Source organism: Amblyomma americanum, chromosome 6, assembly GCF_052857255.1.
Source record: "Amblyomma americanum isolate KBUSLIRL-KWMA chromosome 6, ASM5285725v1, whole genome shotgun sequence".
Lineage (NCBI taxonomy): Eukaryota > Metazoa > Arthropoda > Arachnida > Ixodida > Ixodidae > Amblyomma > Amblyomma americanum.
The window spans coordinates 99,407,514-99,428,814 of NC_135502.1; the positions used below are offsets into that span (position 1 = coordinate 99,407,514).

The following is a 21,301-nucleotide window of genomic DNA, read 5'->3' on the forward strand; positions in this document are numbered from 1 at the left end:
ACAGCCCTCAAGGAACGTTTTGTAGCGGTGGCCAGTGGTTTTTAATAACCGGCCGCGCCTTATAGGACGGGCCTTTTTTTTTTTTTTAAAGAGAGAGATAAAATCGCGGCGTTCGTATCGTTATACGTAGGGCCGATTAGCTTTAATCTCCGTTTCCCTTTTTTTCTTTCGTGCCTTGCCCGTGCCTGTCCCATTCCCTCGCGCACATTGGGCGGGGCGCTCTTGAACGTCTCCGTGCGCGGGCATGCAGTGTGTGCGGTCTCGTGTATTAATAGAGAAGTCTGCGCTCGTTGCATGCTTCACTGGCCTCTGCGCTCTGATGATCGCGTCCGCAATCAGTCCGGCTTGAGACTATTTTCTCTGGGTAAACAAACGACGTGCCCGTGGGAGCGCATGCGCACGGAGCTACGTAGCACCGACAGAGTTAAATAAAGATGCTCGCGTTCCTTGTCGCAGATTCATCCAATAAGCTGCGCTTATTGTACGCGTGTGCCTCGTGTGTTTTGTGTCTGTTGGTGTACGGGGCGCGCCTCGTGAGTGTTTATTACTGATACCGGCGCGGCCGCAGTGAAGCGTGCTTGATGCCGAGCTGACCGAAGCGTTGCGAAGACGGCGCGGTTAGGTTGTGCGTCGCCTGATTGCTTGTGCACGAGCGCGCGCTTTAAATTTATTGAAATGAGTTTGCGCACAGCTGCAGCTAGTGGTGCGTGCTGTAGGAGCCCGAGCGCATTGTTCCTAGCTCTGTCCCGTCGTGATGTTTGTACTTAGACACCTCAGAAATCGAACACCGTTGATATGCGCACGACTGCACGCTGTCGCGAAGATATATGCGCGCATGACGTCGGGCGTTATGTGCAAGTCAGGTTTACGGGCACGGAAGAGTGAATTAATCGTTGCTTGTTGACGCGGTCGATTACTTAATTCCATGCTTCAATGCTTTGTATGGATCAGTTGTTTTAATGAAGCGATGAGTTTTGTGCAAGGGCGGGCAGATTTTGGCCAAAGAGCGCCATGGTACAAGGTGTTTTTCGGCTACCCAAGGTGGGGTCAAAGACAGATTTCCCAAGCATTTCACCCCAGATAAGTCAAGCACCAGGCCAGGGGAAAAGTTTGTGCGCCTTGTACACCGGTGGGTACCCGGCGGCACTGGGGATCGAACCCAGCACCTCCTGCACTCGAGACGGGTGCTCATACCACTTGGCCACCGCTGCGGTGTAGTGTTACGCGCGGAGTAGTAGTGCTGCAGTTGTTTAGCGTTTTCGCAGTGCCCGATACTGTGTCGCTCAATTAAAATTGTGCAATTCGCGCCTTTACTGACCTCTCCATCTGTTTCCCTTTCCAGGATCCAGCATGGAGCGGATGACGTGTGAGGAGCAGCCGACGGCGGACGAGTCCCCTTCGTCCGGACTCACCTGAGGTAATGGCGGCAACGGATGGGCAGAGAGCAGAAAATCGTCTGCAGACGTTGCAGTTCAAATCAGGACGCGGTGTTGGGCCTTCGCAGGACATATGGCGCCGTAGGACGTACAACGGGTGTACGGAAGCAGTTTCTCTTAAGCTGGCTGCGAAGGCTCGGCAGAACTAGCTGAGGACTATATGTGTTTAAGGAAAAAAAAAGTGGGAAAACTTCAACTTCTTGCTGCAGCAAACGTAACAGTGACAGGTGCTTGTGCCGAGCCAATTGTAAAGGGTCGGGATATACACGCAGCATATCGTGCGGTAATCCTGATTCATTTTGCTAGTGTTTTTTTTTTCGTCGGAACTTGTGTATCTTCGGGGAAGAAAAAATTGTTTTCTAAAGTGATCTGAAAATATGCATTTCACCTGCTTATGGATGAACGTACAGAAAGGCCGCGCATCGTAGTGTCCCGTTTCTTACGTTTGTCTCAGTCTCGCCGTGGATCCCCGTAAATCTTCACTTGTGGAAAGCATCGTATGGCGCTATATGCTGTCCAGTAGCGTGAAACAGTGCTTCTGGGACCAAATCACGGGCACTGCGATCTAGTTCCGCTCTCTTTCGCTTGCGCCCGGAACTTTCCCAAGATGCTTTTCGGTGCTCTTTCCACCGTTACCGTGTAGAGCGCGCTTTCGCGAGACCATTCGCGACACGGCTCGACCATGCATATAGTCGGCGCAGCCCAGTGTGACGGTGATGCAGCTGGAACGTGCGAGCTCTCACGCGACACCGCATTCCGCGCGCAAATACATTCACGAGTCAGGTAGTGGAGGGCGTCACTGACTCGAGCAGCTTCAGACAAAGAGCGCCGATAGTGCGTATTGGCACCAGCCCGGTCCTTATCGGGGACACGGGCGCCGCTCTTGCTTCCGCAAACCCTGTGCGCATACCTCTAAAGACAAATGCTGTAGCTTTTGTGTGACTCTTTTTCCTTGACGAATGGTAACAACATTGGCGCTGACCCACGTTTCTTCCTTGCGTCGAGTATGTGTCGTGGTTATTTCCCAGCTTGTTCTGTTTTACTCGCTTCCGTATGCAATGCAGCTCGCTGCATCGATTTCTTTTCGGTCGCACCGGAGCTGCTTCCAGTGGTACCGAAGGGGGGTACGCTGGCCGCTGGGGAACGTCCCTTCCTTCGGGCTGCGTGCTGGTTGACTTAAAAGCTTCATCAGATAGTTGGGCAAGCGCGTGGGCCAAAGTTGCTGAAACCGGGTGTCGAGATTGGAATCGCAGTGACCACCAACCACTCTTAAAGAGAGCCGCGAATACACTTAACGGTGATGATCTGCAGTGATTGAGTGGGACCACCGCCGACCAGCCACCGCTCAACGCTGCTTCTTTATGCTACAGCTCCCTGTAGGAGTCAAGTGCTCCCCGAACTGCGGAAGCAGTCGACAGTGCGACAGTGTATACCATCATTATGAGTTTAGCCCTGCTCTGCGCATCGGTACCTGGAGATTCTGAGAGTCCTGTTCGGGATCGTGTCGTTAATTCTTCTTTTTTCTTCTTCCTCTTAAAACATGACACATACCCACATGGGGGGATTGGCCCAGGTGTAGTGGCATAAACAAGGAAGTTTCCATAGGAGATTGCGACAAAATATTAGCGCGATGCGTGATTTTTTTTTTTAGAACGCACTGCCCGCGTTTTTCCTTCTAAACGAATTGCCACATTTTAGAAACGCCTTAGTTCTATGACACAAAAAGAGAGATATTTAGCCGTGCGTTTGGTGCATGATAGCCTTAGCCGCTGATATGCGCCATAACTAGAACCCAGCTCAAGAAAAACATGTGCGCATTTTTCTTGGCTGAGTAACAAGGTCTCCCAGAATTTAAAAGAAAAAAAACGCGACGATGTTTTTCTCGAGCATAACAACAACGCAAAGTCAGGGTTCTCGCCCCTGACCGCCGCCGAGTCCCACGGGATTCCGGCCGACGGTCAGGGGAGGTTTAGGCTGAAGCCTTCTCTTCCGTTATTTTTAAAGTTAAAGTTATTTCTCTCCCCCTTTAGCGCTTTTCCTTCTTTAATCCTTTGCTTGCTTTCTCGAATTGATTATAATTTCACCTTTATCGTTTTGCACCTTGTCTCCCCCCCCCCCCCCCCCCCCTCCTTTTTTTTTGTTAACGTAAGCCTCCGATTTCTACCTCATGTTCCAAATTCAGCGAATCGAACTGGCCTCGATATCTACCGTGGTTCCTGCTGGGCTTTGTTTTCTGTGGCCTACGGCTTGTGACTGGAGGCTTGGGGCTGAAGCTATAAACTATAGCAGGGGAAATGGCGATGAGCTTGGTAAACTAATGCTAGGTCCATACGGCCTCGACACTGTTAACGACATCTCGTTGACCAAGCATTAGGACGTTGCCTATAGACAAGAACAATATAGGCAACACCAACGTGGGCAGTGTCATTGAGAGGTCACCATGATAATACGACTGCCCACTGCAGGACAAAGGCCTCTCCCATATCCTTCCAACTAACTCTGACTTTTGCCAGTTGCGGCCGCCATATACATGCAGACATCCTAATAACATCCGCCCACCTGACTGCCCCGTGCTCCGCTTAACCACTCTTGATAACCAGAGAGACCACCATCGGCTGTCTTGCCTTCGCATTAGTGCCTTGCCCATGTCCGTTAATTCTTCGTTTCATCTAGAATGTCAGCCGCCGCGGTGGCTGAGTGGTTATGGCGCTCGGCCGCTGGCCCGAAAGACGCGGGTTCGATCCCGGCCGCGGCGGTCTAATTTCGATGGAGGCGAAATTCTTGAGGCCCGTGTGCTGTGCGATGTCAGTGCACGTTAAAGAACCCGAGGTGGTCGAAGTTTCCGGAGCCCTTCACTACGGCGTCCCTCATAGCCTGAGTCGCTTTGGGACGTTAAACCCCAATAAACCATAAACCATCATCTGGAATGTCATTGACTCTCGTTGGTTCCCTGCCCTGCTCTGCTCTTTTTCGCTCTTAATCGTTACAGCGAACGAGCTCTTTTGCGTAACTTTATGCGCTTCCCTCGTTAATTTCATCCCTTTTCTTTAACCCACAAGTTTCTGCGCCGTAGATGAGCGCTGGCAAGATGCGACTATTGTAAACTTTCTTCTTGGTGGATACTGGGTCGCTGTTGATTAGCTGAGAGCACTTTGCCAGATGCATTCCACCCCACTTGTTATTTGCCTTACTATATCTCGCTGTCGTGAACTGCTGTTCCTTTCCCTCTGAGCGCACTTTCCACTTATTGCAAAGCATTTGCTGGCTACGCTGCGGCACATTTGTCCATTCGCACCGCATGCACGTCGATTATAGGACGCACGCTTCAGTATAGGGCTACCCTTTATACAGCATCTGTTCATATATAGTGGTTGACTCCCTTTACATAAGGGGCAACACATGAGCCCGTAATTTCTGTGCGCTGTGCAGATATTTTATACGCGCTAAGTGGCATCCATAGAGTTGCAACAAGATGCGCTTTGTGTGTGCTGCTTAGAAGGAACTGCGGCTGTTGCGCTTTGAATATGACAAGTTTAACAATAAAGTTTGTGCCAAGCGCCCGTTTTAACTTCGCAGCGGTGCTTTTTGTTCAGTTGCGACTTGACTTAAAAGGCCGTGGGGCCCGTCAAGCTGCTTTGTTCTTTTTTTGCTTTTTTTTACAACCTTCCCGCCGCTTTATACGTGCTATGCACTTGTAGAGAAATAAACGGCTAGTTCTATTTCACTTATCGGGCAAAGGAGGCAAGAAGGGGGATGTGAATCAGTCTCGCTGAACGTTAAATGACCAAAGCAGTAAAGCGTTTCGTGAGCCCGAGGTTAGTAAATCCATCGCCGTGCCTCCGGCTGCTGTAAATGTGTACGAGAAAGTGAGGAAGAAATGCGCATGTACTTTCGAGTATCGGTGCGGAAGTGCGGAGGTATACCTCGTCAATTGTGCAGACCGGCATAAAACAAGTATTCAGTGGAGATGAAAAGGGGGACGCTCGCGAGTATACAGGCGAAGTGGTTGCAAATGATCGCCCCGCTGTGTAACCCGTACCTTTAGAGATCATGGAGGAACGTCGCCGGCTAACTCGGAGCAACGTTTGCGCAACGCCGCCCTATTATCGTTCCAGGGGTGAACAGTTTGTCTTTACGGCGCCTCGCAAACTGGCGAGCTTTAAAATGCCCGTCGTTTAGGCGCACAGCGTGTAATTTTCCTCGAATGATGCAAAGAGATGGTTTGCGCGGGCCATTTGGACTCTGGTAGATGACCGCTCGGCAATTTCGCCGTATTAAGAGGGAAGTTTCGTGTCTTTTTCGCCCTATGTATACTGCCGGCGGCCAATCCACAGACCGCAGCGGTGTCCCTGAAAGCGAATGCCCCTTGTTTAAGCGCCTTGCTGAAGAGCCACTCACTTTCAGTGCTTGCGCATGCCGATTTTTTTGTGCGCTGGATGTATCGTGCTCCATAAGCAGACACGAGCAGCGTCCTAAACCGGTAAAGTTATACTGCTGTCGCGATGCTTCAGGCGGTTAACCGCTTATTCAGGTGCGCTACCGAGACGGAATGATCAGTGTGAGCAGTTCGCATCAGGTGGGAATTTATTATTCTAAGATATTTCAGCTCGCACGCAAGCCTGATCCCTACAGTGCTCGAAAGCACAGGCTGGTAGCTTTTTATTTTTTTTTTAACAAAAATCATGTTTGACGCTGTAAGCATCAGATTTGAAGCACTCAATTTCGTTCGCCATTAATGACGCCTTGTCGTTGCTCGTGGTAGGTAATAAATTAAAGATGGTTTAGCCTGTTCAAATACACTACGCAGTCGTCAGCGAAAAACAAACGGTGTCATATAAGACCCGGGAGGCCCGACTGTTGAAGTAAATCACGAAGAAAAATAAACGGGGATTTGTTGCGTATGACGTGTAAACAAAACAACAAACAAAAAGAAATAAATGCAACGCTTTTACTGCGATTCATCATCGAAGAAGGCCTCCCACAAAGAGCTTCGCTGCGACCATCACGATACTCCTTGTATAGATAGCACCGCCGATTGATGACGCTTACCAATAAAAAGAAGAAAAGAGTCGTACTATCACACAGATATATGGGGGGAAATGATTGAGCTCTCGGCACTGGTTTATGTAACAAGAGGTGTATAACCCTGTAATATTCCCCGCGGGCGCAGTTAAACTAGAGCCGAAATAAACGGAAACAAAGGAACGCCTCTGTGCGCGTTTAAAATTTAAGGATGACGTTGTTGTTGTCGTTGTTGTTGTCGTCTCGTTGTTGTTGTTGTTGTTGTTGTTAGGATGACGTGTGGTCAGTGTGCATGCTCCTTCCTCCATGCGTGCACGTCTGTTCCCTCCCATGTGTTCGAACCGCGCACTCAGCCCACTGAGCGCACGTTTCGCCTCGCGCTCTTCACACCGTTGCGCGGCCGAACTCCCTTCTTGGGCCTCGGGAGATGGACGAGTGCGGCCGAGGATGAAACTCGGCCACCACGGTCCCGTCCGCGTGCAGAGCCGAAGCCCCGTTAGGACCAGCGCTCGCGGGGGAATCGTGATCGATGGCGTTTTGATGAGGTCCCCCGAGAGATGGAGAGAGAGAGAGAGAGACGCTAATTGCCCCCACCGTCGGTCTGCACCTCGATCACGCTTCGCACTCCGCCGGCGCACGAACGAGCGTTCTCTGGGCACGGGCGGTTACCGAGGTGCCCGTTCTTTGCGCCGTGGTTTCTCTCTATCGACCCGCCATCGGTCGAGCACGCGTTCCGAGTGCTGCAGTGTGGAAAGTCCGCAAAATGGGACAGTGATGCATAGCATGGCGTCCGCCATCAAGCCCGCCTATATAACGGACTTGGCTACTCCCGCCCGTGCCCATGTAGGAGTGTGTACTGCGGGGGGGAAGGATGGGGTCAGCGAGCTGCGGCATAGATGAGTGCCGTGTGAGCCCGCGGGGCCGTGCGCTCGAGATTACTGAGCGTGGCTCTATATAGGGAGCGGCGCCGCGCTCTTAATGTGTCGATGTCCCTGCATGACCGTGAGCATTATGAAGCCTACGTGGCGCCCATATATCGAAGGCTTACTTAGTGCGTTTGTTTATCCCGTTCGCGGCCTCCTGGACGAGGAAGACCCACGCACCTGGGTGCACCCGGTCGTCGCCGTCTCGACGACGCCCGTAATTTCGAGGTGATCAAAACTCGGGAACCGACATTTTCGAGGGTGGGTGGATTTGACGAAGTAGCTTCGGGGCTGTGCGTCATGCACAAGACCTGCATCGGTGGTCTTTAAATACCGGCGCCTGCTTCGGTCGGTTCGCCAGGTTACTATAATTTCTTGCGCAAATGCTTGGAACGCTGTCGGTGCGTCAGCGCCGTACCGCGATCGTTTGGTGTAGCCGCCCCGTTTTGATGACGTGGACGGTAAAAGAATAAATAAATAAATAAATAAATTAAATAAATAAAGATATTCTCAGGTATCGAGGTGTCAATCCGGTATATGCGTCACCATTGCGCGTCTCGGTCGATGAATGTGTGTGTTTCCCGGGGGTATTTAGACGCCACCACTTTACGGTCATTTGTAGAGCCGCATATTCAAGCAGCCCTCGTTTTGTGGCACTGGCGTCGGAATGACTGTATAATTCTTTAGGCGATCGTGTTGTCTTTGTTTGTCGTTTTTACCCGGTTTGCGTGTCCCAGCTTATTCTGTATGCCGCCGTCCCTGCGTCTTTTCTGGCCGCCGTCTCCCGGCCCGTCTCATGAGCGGCGCCCGCACAGTTAGACGCCTCGCCGTTATCTCGCTCCGTGTAATGGCCACTTCTTCATAAGAGCGGGACAACGGCGGCGTAAAACACTACAGGCATAATAACTACGCGGGACAAAGCCGCTGCGGCCGCCTATAGCGACCGCAACGGTTGATGTTTACCTCGCTGGAGCTTTTTATCTGTATAACTCCTGAGTCGCCGTGTGTCCGTAATCGACGCGCGTTCTGCTGCCGAAAACCAGCGCGCTCCCGTTTTGTGTTTCGCTCGGTTTGCAGGGGGGTTTATCGGCATTGTTTTAGCGCACCGCGGGTCTGTAATTTGAGCAGCTGGAGAATCGGCGGTAATCGGGAGTTGTGGTTTTGTGCTCTCAAATCCAGAGAGATCGCCTCGAGGGTCGTTAAATGTGCACAGCGCCCGAGACGCGGTGACTCTATAGCCTGCGATCGCGCAGTCGTTGTAATGCGCACGCGTACGCGACCGCGAAGCGAAGCTTTGTTATTGCCGGCTATATTGCGCTTAAGTATTAGTGCGCGTTTCTGTGGATAATAGGGAGCAATGCATGTATACGTGATACGAATCAGGACTAACCACGTGTGTGCTGGCTAATTTCGGCCGTGTGCCAAAGAACGAGCGTTGTTACGCGTTCGACTTGTTGAAGTCACTGAGCGCCCTGCGAATATTGTTGGATATTATTTCGTGTAGCTTTAAGCGTTGTATTCAAGCGAGCACTTGCAGCTGGTTCGGAGTTTTGCTCTGTTGGCCAGGAATGGGTAAAACGGGACTCAGTGCATGCACCATTTCGTCCCCGCGGCGATTGGTTAGTCCATGGGTTGCCTAACTGTGGCTGACGATCTCTATATGCATTTAGTCTCTATAAGGGAATGATTGTTCCGCTTTGGGGGACTGACGTTTATGGGACCGCAGTAGTCCCTCACAAGGAACAATCTCTATGTCTCTTTCTGTCATTTCTGGCCTGAACTTACGCAGTAGCTTAAGCGCGTGACGCTTCGCGGAATTACCGTCCGTTTTCGGTCACGACTCGAATTAAAAATTTGACTCAATTTTTGAGGATGCAATAAATATACCGGCAAAATACGAAAATGTCACTTCCGATGACGGCGATATGCCTTCATGCTCTTCGCTTTCTTTTTTATTTTTGCGGGCGCGTTCAAATCTTGCGAAGTTTGCGCACCATGGCGGCCCGGTGTTGTCTTTATAGAGCCGGTGACCGCTTAGAAGAAGTCGCACCGTGTATAAGCCCCCCCCCCCCCCCCCCCCCCCCCCTCCCCCCGGGCCTGCTTTTCTACTCATGCGCAGTCTCTCACGGCGCGCGACAGTTTCACGCCATTGTCCCCAGGGGTCGCGAGCGAGCGCGCGTGCTCGCTTGACTTCCCATTCTCGCATTCTTCGTAGTCTGACGACGCACGCGAGAGCGGCGGGACAGACGACGCGCTTGACCCCGGCGCCGAGCGGCCGCGCCTCGTCGCTCGGCGTTTTGCCGTCGGCCGTCCCCGTCTCTTCGTGCGCGGAGCGTCGTCGCTGTCCGTGCCGTGCACGCTACGGTGCCGCCGGTAATAACGACCGGTTAGAGGCCTCCCCTCTTTCTCCTCCCTTCCTGCAACGGAGCGAACGAAGGACGGAAGAAAACAGAAAGGCCTGGGATCACGCACGCTGGTTTGCTGCTCCGATTCCGGGCCGGACACGCCGAGCTGCGCCTTGTCACCGCCGCGTTTTCCTGCCCCGCGCGTGTATCCCTCCCGGCTCGCCCGCCGCTTAATCGCGTGCGTAAGCGCATATCCTGGCTCCGGTATCGCAGTGATGGCGACTCGCCCTCGAGTCCCGTGACGACGTCGGTCCCGTTTTGGAATGTTTGCCGTCAGAACGTGTTGTCTGCCCCGAAGCGCGAGTTGGATGGCCGGTCCGGTTGCAGGACTCGGAGCGCGCGCAGTCGCGACGGGCTACTTGCTCGATGAAGCGGAACGTTGACCGGCCAGGGATTTTCTTCCTTTTTTTATTTCTTCAGTATCACGACGCCCGTGTGTGTGAGTCTTCATAACGTAGTGATCGTCGTATCACCACGCCGAATGACCCAAGAAGGAGACGTACGATGGAAGCGCGCACGCTGTACCCGATGTGCAAAAGAAGGTTTCGCAGGGGGTCCTCTTCCACGTGACCCGACGTCACCATGGTGGGCTCGTCTGGTCCTTCAGCGGTTCCGGGAGCGTCGGTGTCGTGCGGACCACACGCGGTTCAATTTTCTCCAATGGAAATCGCCCTTCCTAAATATTCTAGTGCTTTAGCATTCAAGCCCGCACTCACCGATTTCTCCGTTGTCTGTCTGAAACCTCTGGCGGGCGGCCCACCTGCCACAGTGGGTATGTGGCAGCCTGCCCGCCGGGTTGGGGTCAACCTGCCGGCAACCTTTATGGCCAACTGTAGAAAGTGCGTTGGCACTTAAACCCGCATTCGGCCATCTTTGTCCGATGCCTGCTTGACCTTGAAACAACCTACGTGGACCGCCTGGGTCATGCGTCCTTCTGACGTCATCACAGCCTGCTTGCAGTGGCAGTTAAATTAATTATTGGTCGTGGGAGTTTGCTCTGGAAGAGCAACCTGAGTAACACAAGCCCCACCGGTGGCAGCACCTGCCATCGCAGGGCAGTTTCGCATCGCTTAACCGCTGCGCCAGGTGTGGTAAGAGGAATCCCAGGGATCTGTGTCTGTGAAATGGAGAACCTTGAAAACCGATACCCGAACAACCGAACCCCGAAGTGGAAAACGGTGTGCTAGCGCACCTATTTCGTGTCTGGCCTAACCACGCTAAATAGTACATCATTCTTTTATGGTAAGAAGAGCGGATGGAGGCTCTAGTGTAGTCCGACAGTCTTGTATGGTGGCTTCATAGTGAAGTATTGCGCGTGTTGTCGAATATTTACAATGCATTTTACGTTCATGATCAGAAAAATAGCCTTTCTTTGTTTATTTCTTCTTCATCATTTACATGCTTTGTTTATTTTTAGCTTTCCACTTATTTCCTTTACCGTTATTTGGAAGTTACCTACTCTTCGACAGAGCTGGATATTCAGTATAGGGAACTGCATTTGCGTGACAATGCAGTCTCCGTTTCTGATCTTACGCATTGAAGCAAGAAAAAAAAGTGTACTTATCACTAAGTTCCTTATCATGCATGCATGCACTTGCAGCTTCCTTAATATTACCCTTTGAGTGGCATGAAATGCCGAATCAGGTCAGTGATCGGGTCAGGTCGTGCTTTGGTGAATTTCATTTATTAATACCCTCAGGGCCATTTGGCATTGCAGATGGGAGTGATTAAATGAATAGCACATTAAAAAAGCAAGAAATGCAGCAAAATAAAAAAATACAAGCTGTTAGGCCCCTAATTATACAATGTTAGCTAGTGCATGTTTAAGACGTTGATGGCCTTCAATGGCGGCGATAAGTCCGGGAAGGCGGTTGCAATCATGTGATTTGCTGGGTGTCCAGTGTGCAAGAACAAAAATACTGAGGCTGATATTCAACACCTGCTGTGCGTTGGCTCGGCGCTGAAGCCGACGAGAATTCGGCACCTGGCGGCAGCGGGTCTCTCGCCGAACAATCCTGATTTATATACCGCTTGGACGCAGGGACCGCATCATCGTTTTCACTCGTTGATTTCATTACATCGACGAACCTTTTTTTTTTCAATTAGTTAAGCATCCTCGTCATCCATCATTACGTACCTTTTTATGCCCTGAGGCAATAAGCATAGTTTTAAAAACTGTGGGAACTGGAATTAGTGCGACAGTACAACAATTCCAACTTTGTGCGAGTAGTCAACGTGGTCAGAACGATAGGACTGATTAGAGATTAATTCATTGCGGCGGTTGGTGTTGTGGAAGTACATTTTGTGAAAAAGGCAGAGGCGAGAACTGTAGCTGCGAGAGAGAGGCAAGTGACGGCAGACTTCGGTTTTGTTTCATGGTAGAGATACTGGCAATCCGATCGTAGTTATGAAGACTGAGCCGAGTAGACTGCTAACCTGTGGCTATGGTGAGGGGCACATTATTAAGCAAAGAATAAATAAATAAATAAACATTGATTTTGAGAAAACGAAAGGACAGTAACTCAATTCTCGGTAGGCACCTCAACCGCGCCGTGAGTGAAGGGAAGAAGTGGAAGTGAATGAAATACAAACTCAATCATTTTGCCGTTGTGTGTACGAGCAAGAGAGAGGGGTATAGTGAACATGAGAAAAGCCCCGGGAGTAGATTTAGGCGGTAAAACGTAAGGTGCAAACTGACTGTCGGTGCCTTGCCCCGCTGCGGTGGCTCAGTGGTTAGGGCGCTCGACTACTGATCCGGAGTTCCCGGGTTCGAACCCGACCGCGGCGGCTGCGTTTTTATGGAGGAAAAACGCTAAGGCGCCCGTGTGCTGTGCGATGTCAGTGCACGTTAAAGATCCCCAGGTGGTCGAAATTATTCCGGAGCCCTCCACTACGGCACCTATCTCTTCATTTCTTCTTTCACTCCCTCCTTTGTCCTTTCCCTTACGGCGCGGTTCAGGTGTCCAACGATATATGAGACAGATACTGCGCCATTTCCTTTCCCCCCAAAAAACCAATTATTTATTTATTAGCCCGTTCAGCGAGACCGGCAACGCAGGCTCCCCCTAGATGGGTCGCTGACACATTGCCCTGCTTCCCTCACGGCCTGTCCATGGGATTGGCGCAACCTTGCCTAAAGTTCGTGCCTCGAATTTAATAATAACTGGTTTTGGGGGAAAGGAAATGGCACGGTATCTGCCTCATATATCGTTAGGCACCTGAACCGCGCCGTAAGGAAAGGGATAGAGGTACTGAGAGAAGAAATGAATAAAGAGGTGCCGTAGTGGAGGGCTCCGGAATAATTTCGACCACCTGGGGATCTTTAACGTGCACTGACATCGCACAGCACACGGGCGCCTTAGCGTTTTGCCTCCATAAAAACGCAGCAGCCGCGGTCGGGTTCGAAGCCGGGAACTCCGGATCAGTAGCCGAGCGCCCTAACCACTCGAATTTAAGCAGAAATGCGTTCACTGCGAAGTATTAGTGAATGTCGATTGACATGTGTGTAGATAGCTAGCTATCTGCGTGCAGTATCAAAGTATTTGAGGATAAAGATACAGTATTTATCCTGTGCGGGCAAATAACGGTGTGTGCAGTGTTACGGATTTTAAATGGGATCAGGTTCAAGTCACACTGCTTTTCTCACCGTTGCGTAGAACTTATTGAATGTGGATTTTTACTTTTAATTTCTGAGAGCTTTTTTTCAGAGCGTGTATGATTCTTTCGATCGTGGGAACATGCAACACGTCATGCTTTCTTAGCGATTTCCCACATTGTTATATGAGTATCATGAGTGGCTCGAGATAGATTCGTCTTCGCCGTTATGCTTCGCCCATTATTGCTCGCAAATGTGCTGACGGACTAGTTTGAGGTCATGGGCTTTTGTAAAGACGGGGTCACGGCATACTTCACGAGAATCACACACACACAAAAAGGGAAGATCCACCCAGCGCCAGCGCAGGTCGTAAATAGTGCACCCACGTTGTTTAGGCTGCCAGAAGCCTGTAATATCCTTTGACCTCGCTGCGCAACCATTGAGCGGTGCACAATAATAGGGTGTTTGAAGAAACGGATCTGCTGGTGCGCAGCACTTTGCCGAGAACAATGCGGGGAGTGGCTCTCAACGGCGTGCAGATGGCTTGTCAAGTGTTCGTTCATGTTTTGTTAACCATCAGAAGCACACTTTATAACTCTGTTTTGTTTCTTTTTGTTTTTGTTCGAAGCTATCTGCAACGACTTGCTGGTGATCCATTCAAACTTAGCGCGCTCTATCAACGCATTGGCTAGACGCGTGATGGTGGCGCCATCTGTGGATGATATGAGAAATTTGCCGGCTAAGTTTGTGGTCTCGGGGATTGTCTCGGGGATTTCGTGCCTGACCACTACAGTGTGGATCTCAGAGGGTCTGCCATGCTTTTGTGCGAATGCATTTGTGTATTTGGGCTGTAAGTCATGCTTTAAGCTAGGCACAGAGAACGCAAAATGAATGGCTGGAACGTTTGAAACTAATTATGGCAATGGAATTCATTCACGACCATGAAGATGCCTTGTAAGGAAGTTTTCTTGCCTCCGTGGAGTGGCGACATCGGTAGCGTGCTGCGCTCGGGAGTACGAGGTCGAGAGTTCGAAACCGCGAGGTTGCTCTGCTGCTGTTACAAATTCCGGGTAGCTGGCGATTTCCACTATCCGTGCCGAAAAACAGCTACAGCAATGCCGCAACCAAGGCCTCACTGCTGTCCAAAGTCTCTGAGGCGAAAGAGTGCGGCTACATTGTGCGTGATCTCGAATATGAGATTTCAGTCTCTTCTCCATTCTTTGGGCTTTACGATTGAGTTTTCGGGTGTCCACGGAGCGCATGAATTGTGACAGGATCCCGTGCCCATATATATTACTTGCCGGTCGATAGACGTTACGGCTGATCGATCAGCATGTCGATCGAATTCAGAACCAGACTTCCTTCCGTTGTACAACGGGAAGCTTTCAAATCATCATTACTGAACCGAAAACTCTGGATATCAACAGATTTATTTTGCTCAGGAAGTGTGTGATAATCTCGCATCAAACAGTGCATATTTTTAGTGAACTACGGACAAAAAAAACAACAGAGGTAGGATTGTCAATTATATGTAACATGGGCAGAGCCCGGTTTGGATTATATGCTTAGTAAGACCATAAAAACACCCTCACCGTGGCCCTGGCTCAGATGCTGTGAATTTTCTCCTTTTGCCTGTTTGGCTATTTGCAGATGTGAAGAATACTGACATTTTTCGTTTTGAGGCTGAATTTCACAAATTGAATTTGGCACACTGTCCTCATTTTCTTTTTTCAGAACTGGAAAGTTCAACCCCTGACTAAGCTCAATCAGTAATGCTGCTGCAGAGTGTCCATTACCAGAGAACCACCCCTGTGCATTCTGCACTGGGACTTTATCTGTGACAGAATCAGATACATGTGGTCTCTATTGTGAGGGAATTTTATGCTTGTGTGGTGGTGGCATGCATTTTCATGATTCGCAGCTGTCATTTACGGCAAAAGATAATTGTACATATTCAGCATTCTGAAAATATTCATGAAAAATCACTCGCTTGGCAAAGCATAATCTTCAGTTAGAGAGCCAGACGAACAGTGTTCTTTTGCCCCATCGCAGGCACACAGTGGAGACTGCTGGTGGGGCAAGGTTAAAAGCAGCGGCCTGGCGGCCTGGCCATGTCCCTCTGGTCGGGAGAAATCCACGGTGGAATCCAGCTACCACCCAACTACAAGATGTCGCACGACAATGAATCTGTCAAGTCAGGCCCCAGCGAGCGGTCACGGAGGTCCTCTGCTTCTCGGCACCACAACCACAGCAACAATGTTCAGAACCACCACCAGCCTCACCAACAGCGCCAGCAGCAACAGCAGAAGCACGATGAAGGACCACAGCAGTCGTATCGTGCCAGCCGGAGGCATTCACATCGCTCTACACGATCATGTCCGACCCAGGTAAAGGTTGGTGACCGCAGGGATGAAGTCATTGAAGTGCAGATCCTTCCGCAGGATGACAACTGGGGAGACAACACGACAGCCATCACGGGGAACACAAGCGAGCGCTCCATCAGCGCTGAGGACGTGTCGAGACTCGGTCACGAGCAGGAAAGCACACCCGGAGGGCTCTTTCGCTGCCACATGTGGGCGGGCACCGTGCTTACCAGCATTTTGTCCCTGGCAGCGTTCCTGTCGCCCATGGTGATGGTGGCGCTACCACGGATTGAGATGCTAGAGTGGAAAGTGCAGAAGTGCGGACCAGAGTGTGATGGACTCCTCATCAGCTTTGCCTTCAAGCTACTCATCCTCGCAGTTGCCACATGGGCCCTGTTTGTCCGACGGCCTCGGGCGACCATGCCACGCATATTCATAATGAGGGCTGTAGTGCTGGCCCTGGTGTTTGTGTTCATCTTCTCCTACTGGCTTTTCTTCAGTGTGCGCATCTACGAGCGGCGTCACCAGGACTATGAGCTGACCTACCTGAGCATTGTGCAGTTTGCACTGTCCCTGGTGGACTCGCTTCTTTTCATTCACTATATGGCTGTCATACTTGTGGAAATACGGCAGCTGCAGCCGCAGTACTACGTGAAGATTGTGCGATCTCCTGATGGGCAGAGCAGAAGCTATGCAGTTGGCCAGCTCAGCATACAAAGGGCAGCAGTGTGGATGCTTGAGAAGTACTATCAGGTACATGGGAACCTTATCAGTTATGTTTTGTCGTCACATGACAGGTTCATTTGTGCACAGAGTCTATCTCACAGTCTAAGATCCTGTTTTAAGCAAGATGTATAAGGGAAGGTTACAGCAATGCAGTTTGCATTACTCCACAGTGATAGTGCGGGGTGTAGACAGTTGTGAGATTAGCATAACACAGATTGCCCTTGTAACCTATGATCTGTAGACAGCGTGGATGTAACCGGCTGATGTAAGCCATATGGCCTAGCTTACGTATGTGGACTACATAATGGGCACTTTAGAGATAGTTGGGGGAGGTCCAAAATAGCTATTGTTGTCAATTGTTAGCCCTGGGGAGGGTGCCACAACAAAAGGCATAAATTTATAATGTGCTCACTTGTGCAAGTAGCGATGATTTGCTTGAAGGATGTTTTTGCTTCTTCTGAAGGTCCATTGCAGGCTTGATAGCGGCCCTTTCTGTAGTTATGCAGTTACATTCCTTAACAATTGAAATTTTTTAATTCTGCTGTTGTATTTGCAGGATTTTCCAATCTACAACCCATACCTGGAGACAGTCCCCAGCCGCCATCGAAAGCAGCAACAGCAGCAGCAGGCTTTCAAGGCAAGTGCCTTTTCCATTTAAAGTGTCGCTTGACTGAGTTCACTGAGTTTTAACATGGTTAATGGTGCTGAATGCCAAGTCTGAATGCCCGAAAAGAAAAGGTGTGCAGCAAAGGCATCTTTTTTGTTAATTTACTTGTCTATAAAAGATACCTTGGCACTCTCAGCTGGGACGAGGTAATTCTTTGTTCTTGAAATATTGGTTATTGCTCCACAAAAACAAATAACAAAAGCACAGCAATGAGAAGGAATAACATCCTGTGTACAGTGCGATTTCATTGCACGTTAAAGAACCCCAGGTGGTCAAAGTATCCGGAGCCCTTCACTACGGCACCTCTCATAGTCTGAGTCGCTTTGGGACATTAAACCACCATAAACCAAAACCAAACACAAAAATAATACAGAGTTATAAAGGTATTGAAATTAATATAAAAGTCCAGCATCAGTATATGGAGTCTTGACTCACGTGCTAACGGGACATTAAGAAGGGATGCACATGCCTATCATCACTCCTCACAGAATATATGAGTGGCAGTCATTGACATACAGCATATATGCAGGTAAGGGCTGCACTCGTGCAGGCATCCTGTAGGTGCCTAGGTGCCACATACGGTGTCAGACTATTGGACAATAAAGTAGTTTCCTGAGACCATAGCATGAAAATTGAACTGTAAAATTCTGCTTTCGGGTAAGGACCGAAACACGCCAAAATTTCGAGAAAAAAAAAAAGGTGCAGCCCTTACCCACATACGTACGGTATATTAGTATACGGTATATGGAGACCATAAGAAGGTATTTATTGCATACACCTGATGTTTTTCTTTATTTAAAATTGGTCTTTCGAAACCGGTTTATTTTACATTTAGTTTTGAATACAGTTGCCCACAGGCCATCAAAGTGCAAGTACACAACACAGAAGGCCACTCTTAACAGTTGTGGTTTACATTCTTTCAGGTGTATGATGTTGATGGTGTTGTGGAAGAAGACCAAGCTCCACTCAACCAGACAGTTCTGCCTGGCCGGCGATCAGGTCACAACGATCGGTTTTACGAGGAGCATGAGTACGAGAGGCGTGTACGCAAGCGTAGAGCCAGGCTTGTGTCTGCTGCTGAGGAGGCCTTCACTCATATCAAGCGGATGCAAGAAGAAAATGGTGCGTCATTATTTTGATTTTTTGCATTCTATCGGTTGCAACACATCACTAATAAATTTCGCAGCCTAATTGTGTGCCTACACATTACTGCTACGTAATTCTAGTCTATGGTAGCACCATTGTTTGTCTCTACTTTTCCTTTATATAAAACTCAGTATATCTTAGAAAAATAACAAATATTTCCTTCATCTGTCTGAGCCATTCAATTGTAATATTGCCACAGTGTTAGCCATTTACTGGCGCCGCCATGCGGTGGGACAGCACCCACTGGTCTTCTTTGTCTTCCCCGGCTCGTGCATGGTTCGCTGAGTGTGTCTGCCTGGCTAGTCCTGGTGTGCCCTTCTGCCCTTTCTGCCTGCTTTCGGTGACAATATGCTTGAAGATTTCAGCTATTCACAGGGAATGCTTTTGCCTTCTGTGTAAGACATGACTAAAAGTAACAGCTTGTGTCTGACTTGGAGGCCACAAGGTACATGGCACCCTTGGGCGATTATGATCGCTGAGGATGAGGCACAAGGATCCATTGTCTTTTCGCTTGTGAAGTATTCACAACTGAGGTGCATGTGCAGCATGCCTTGGCATAGCAGGGCTTATGCAAGGGTTAGGATCCTGCTTGTTTAATCCTGCTGATGTACACATGCAGGGCATTTCGATATGCATTGCACATATATTTTAATTTATTTAGTACATATGGCAGACCACAACATGGTAAACTGGGACATATGGGTAAAAAGTACAAAAGGATACCAAACAGAATAGTGAAGCAGATGTAAAAGAAAAAGCATTAACCAGTGCTTCTTGAACTGTGAGGATGCTGTAAGGTTGTCCCAATAGGATATCATTCCTGGATATCAGACATCACCTACATGAAACTGGAGGCACTATTTCCAGCTGGAAAAGCACTTTTCTAATAGCATTTCCAGTTGGAGCTAGCTGAAAGGGAAATTTTCCAGCTGGAATCAAGGCATGATTTCCAGTTCACTAATCTAGCTGGTATTGAATGGTTTCAAGTTGGAAAAGCACATGATATCCGGTTCCGTAATTCGGAAAAACCATTTTTTCTCTGGAAAAGGTATTGGTGAATTAAAAAGTGCGCACGAATGTTATCTGATAGTTAGTGTGGAGTACCAGCAACTGTATGAAAAGTTTCACTAGGGAAGTTCACCCCATAAGTGTGATGAACACTCTCATCAATTGGTTAGGGCACATGGCCTTAATTGAACTTCACAGTTAAATGTTGCTGTTCTTGCAACATTCTGAACTGCTGTACGATGACACAAAGCACACCATCAGATCACAAGCAAACAAGTTAGGCAGGAAGGAAACAGTAAAAATTTTAGCACTCTAAATGATGACAACAGAAAGACAGTGGCAGCTGAAATTAGTTAAATGATAGAAACAAGGCAGGGTTACTTGCTAATTTGATTGTTGTTGCTTAAGGTTACTTTGTGTTTAATTAATAATACTGCTGATGGAGTAATTACTTTTTGATCATGGCAAGGCTGCTACTCTCTGGGCACTGTTGGAGGCGTAGTTTGTTATGCCCAAGGGTGAAACTTTCCACTGTTATGGTCACTGCTCTTATCTGGCACTTTGATCAAATTTTTCTCATGACTCTTTTGAAGGCTAACATTCTATATCATTCAAGAACCATTCACATGCAACAAAAAGATTACCATTCAGCATCTATATTCAGTCAGTGATGCAAATTATTATGGTTCCAGCTTCACCTACATGAAAAGGAATCCACAAAAGTTTCATTGTTTGTTTCCTGTTGGAACATTTTCAGATCAGAACATTACTAATAAGATGGAATAATGTTGACTTGTGGTAGGTCATAGATTATCTATAGCTTTATCAGTTCAATAAAACTGTTGAGGTTTCATCAGGTTTTATTGCTACATGAGACCTTGTAGAGCAGGCCACATTTTTGTGCAGCCTTCGTACAGAAGACAGATTCTGAAAGCAACATGTTTCAATTGCATTGTGTGCTTTTAAATATCAATGTCACCACATAAGGATACAGCTGTATGAAAGCCACTTATAAATGCTCTGTATTTTAACAATGGTCTGACATTCTGTTGTTTACCCCAAGGAAAGGGCAGAACATCCAACCTGCTGCCTTTGCGACTGCACTTGATGCTTCACATTGCATTAGGCATGTGCATGCAAGAATCTCCAAGGACAATGGGGGGGGGGGGGGGGGGGGGGGGGGGGGTCACAAAGTTTATAGTAGTGTTTATTCTTGTTTTCTGTGCAAGGTAGCAGGGAATAATATGGGACAAAATTCGTGTCTCTCTTCTTCATGCACTGCTCCCTTAGCACCCTCCGCTATGCACTCCTATGTTCAGAACCATCTGCTCTGACATGAACCTGTGTTTTGGCGTACAGGGTCCATTATGAAAGTAATGCACACGATTTTATTATGACGCGACTATCCATGACAGCGCGATAAACCAGTCGGGAAATGTGGCAAGGGTTCTGCCCTGCCAACGCAGCCGGTCGCCAGTTTACTCCAAGCAGTGTGAGCGGATAGCACGGCGCGATGGAGCGTTTCCTTGAACAGCGATACATTATCAAGTTTTACGTGAAGCTTGGAAAGGATGCAACCGAAACATTCCAGATGCTTCAAGAGGCCTTCAAAGATGACTGCATTTCAAGGTCACAGTCCAGGAAATAGCAAAAGACGTTCAAGGAGGGCCGGGAGGAGGTCGCTGCCGAACCCCGTTCTCAGCGCCCAACAACGACCAGAACTGATGAAAATGTGTATAAATGCGCGCGAAGTTTTGCGTCCCGACCGTCGATTGAGCATCCAGAAAATTGCTGACACCGTACACATGTCCACATTTGCAGTACATGGGATAGTGACCGAGGGTCTGCAAATGCACAAGGACTGCACAGTGCTTGTGCTGAGAGTGTTGACGGAAGATCAGAAAGAACTTAGTTTTGTGCTCTCAAGAATTATTGGATTTTATTCAAAATGATCTGGACTTTCTTAACTCTGTCGTAACCGGAGACGAATCCTGCATGTTCAGTACGATC

At 49.0% G+C, this 21,301-nt stretch overlaps 1 protein-coding gene across 4 annotated transcripts in view; it reads left to right on the forward strand.

Moving 5' to 3' along the window:
* Positions 1-21,301, forward strand: part of Vang (Strabismus domain-containing protein Vang) — a 111,807-nt gene that overhangs the window by 84,438 nt on the left and 6,068 nt on the right. Inside the window, exons 2-6 of one of the 4 annotated variants that reach the window (XM_077627685.1) lie at positions 1,343-1,417; positions 15,434-15,768; positions 15,823-16,497; positions 17,027-17,107; positions 18,061-18,259. In XM_077627685.1, coding sequence (XP_077483811.1) covers positions 15,493-15,768; positions 15,823-16,497; positions 17,027-17,107; positions 18,061-18,259 — 1,231 coding nt within the window. In that variant the 5' untranslated portion in view covers positions 1,343-1,417; positions 15,434-15,492. Of the gene's footprint in view, positions 1-1,342; positions 1,418-14,166; positions 14,336-15,433; positions 16,498-17,026; positions 17,108-18,060; positions 18,260-21,301 lie in introns of those variants that run through there. The other 3 variants (XM_077627686.1, XM_077627683.1, XM_077627684.1) reach the window with 3 other exon arrangements.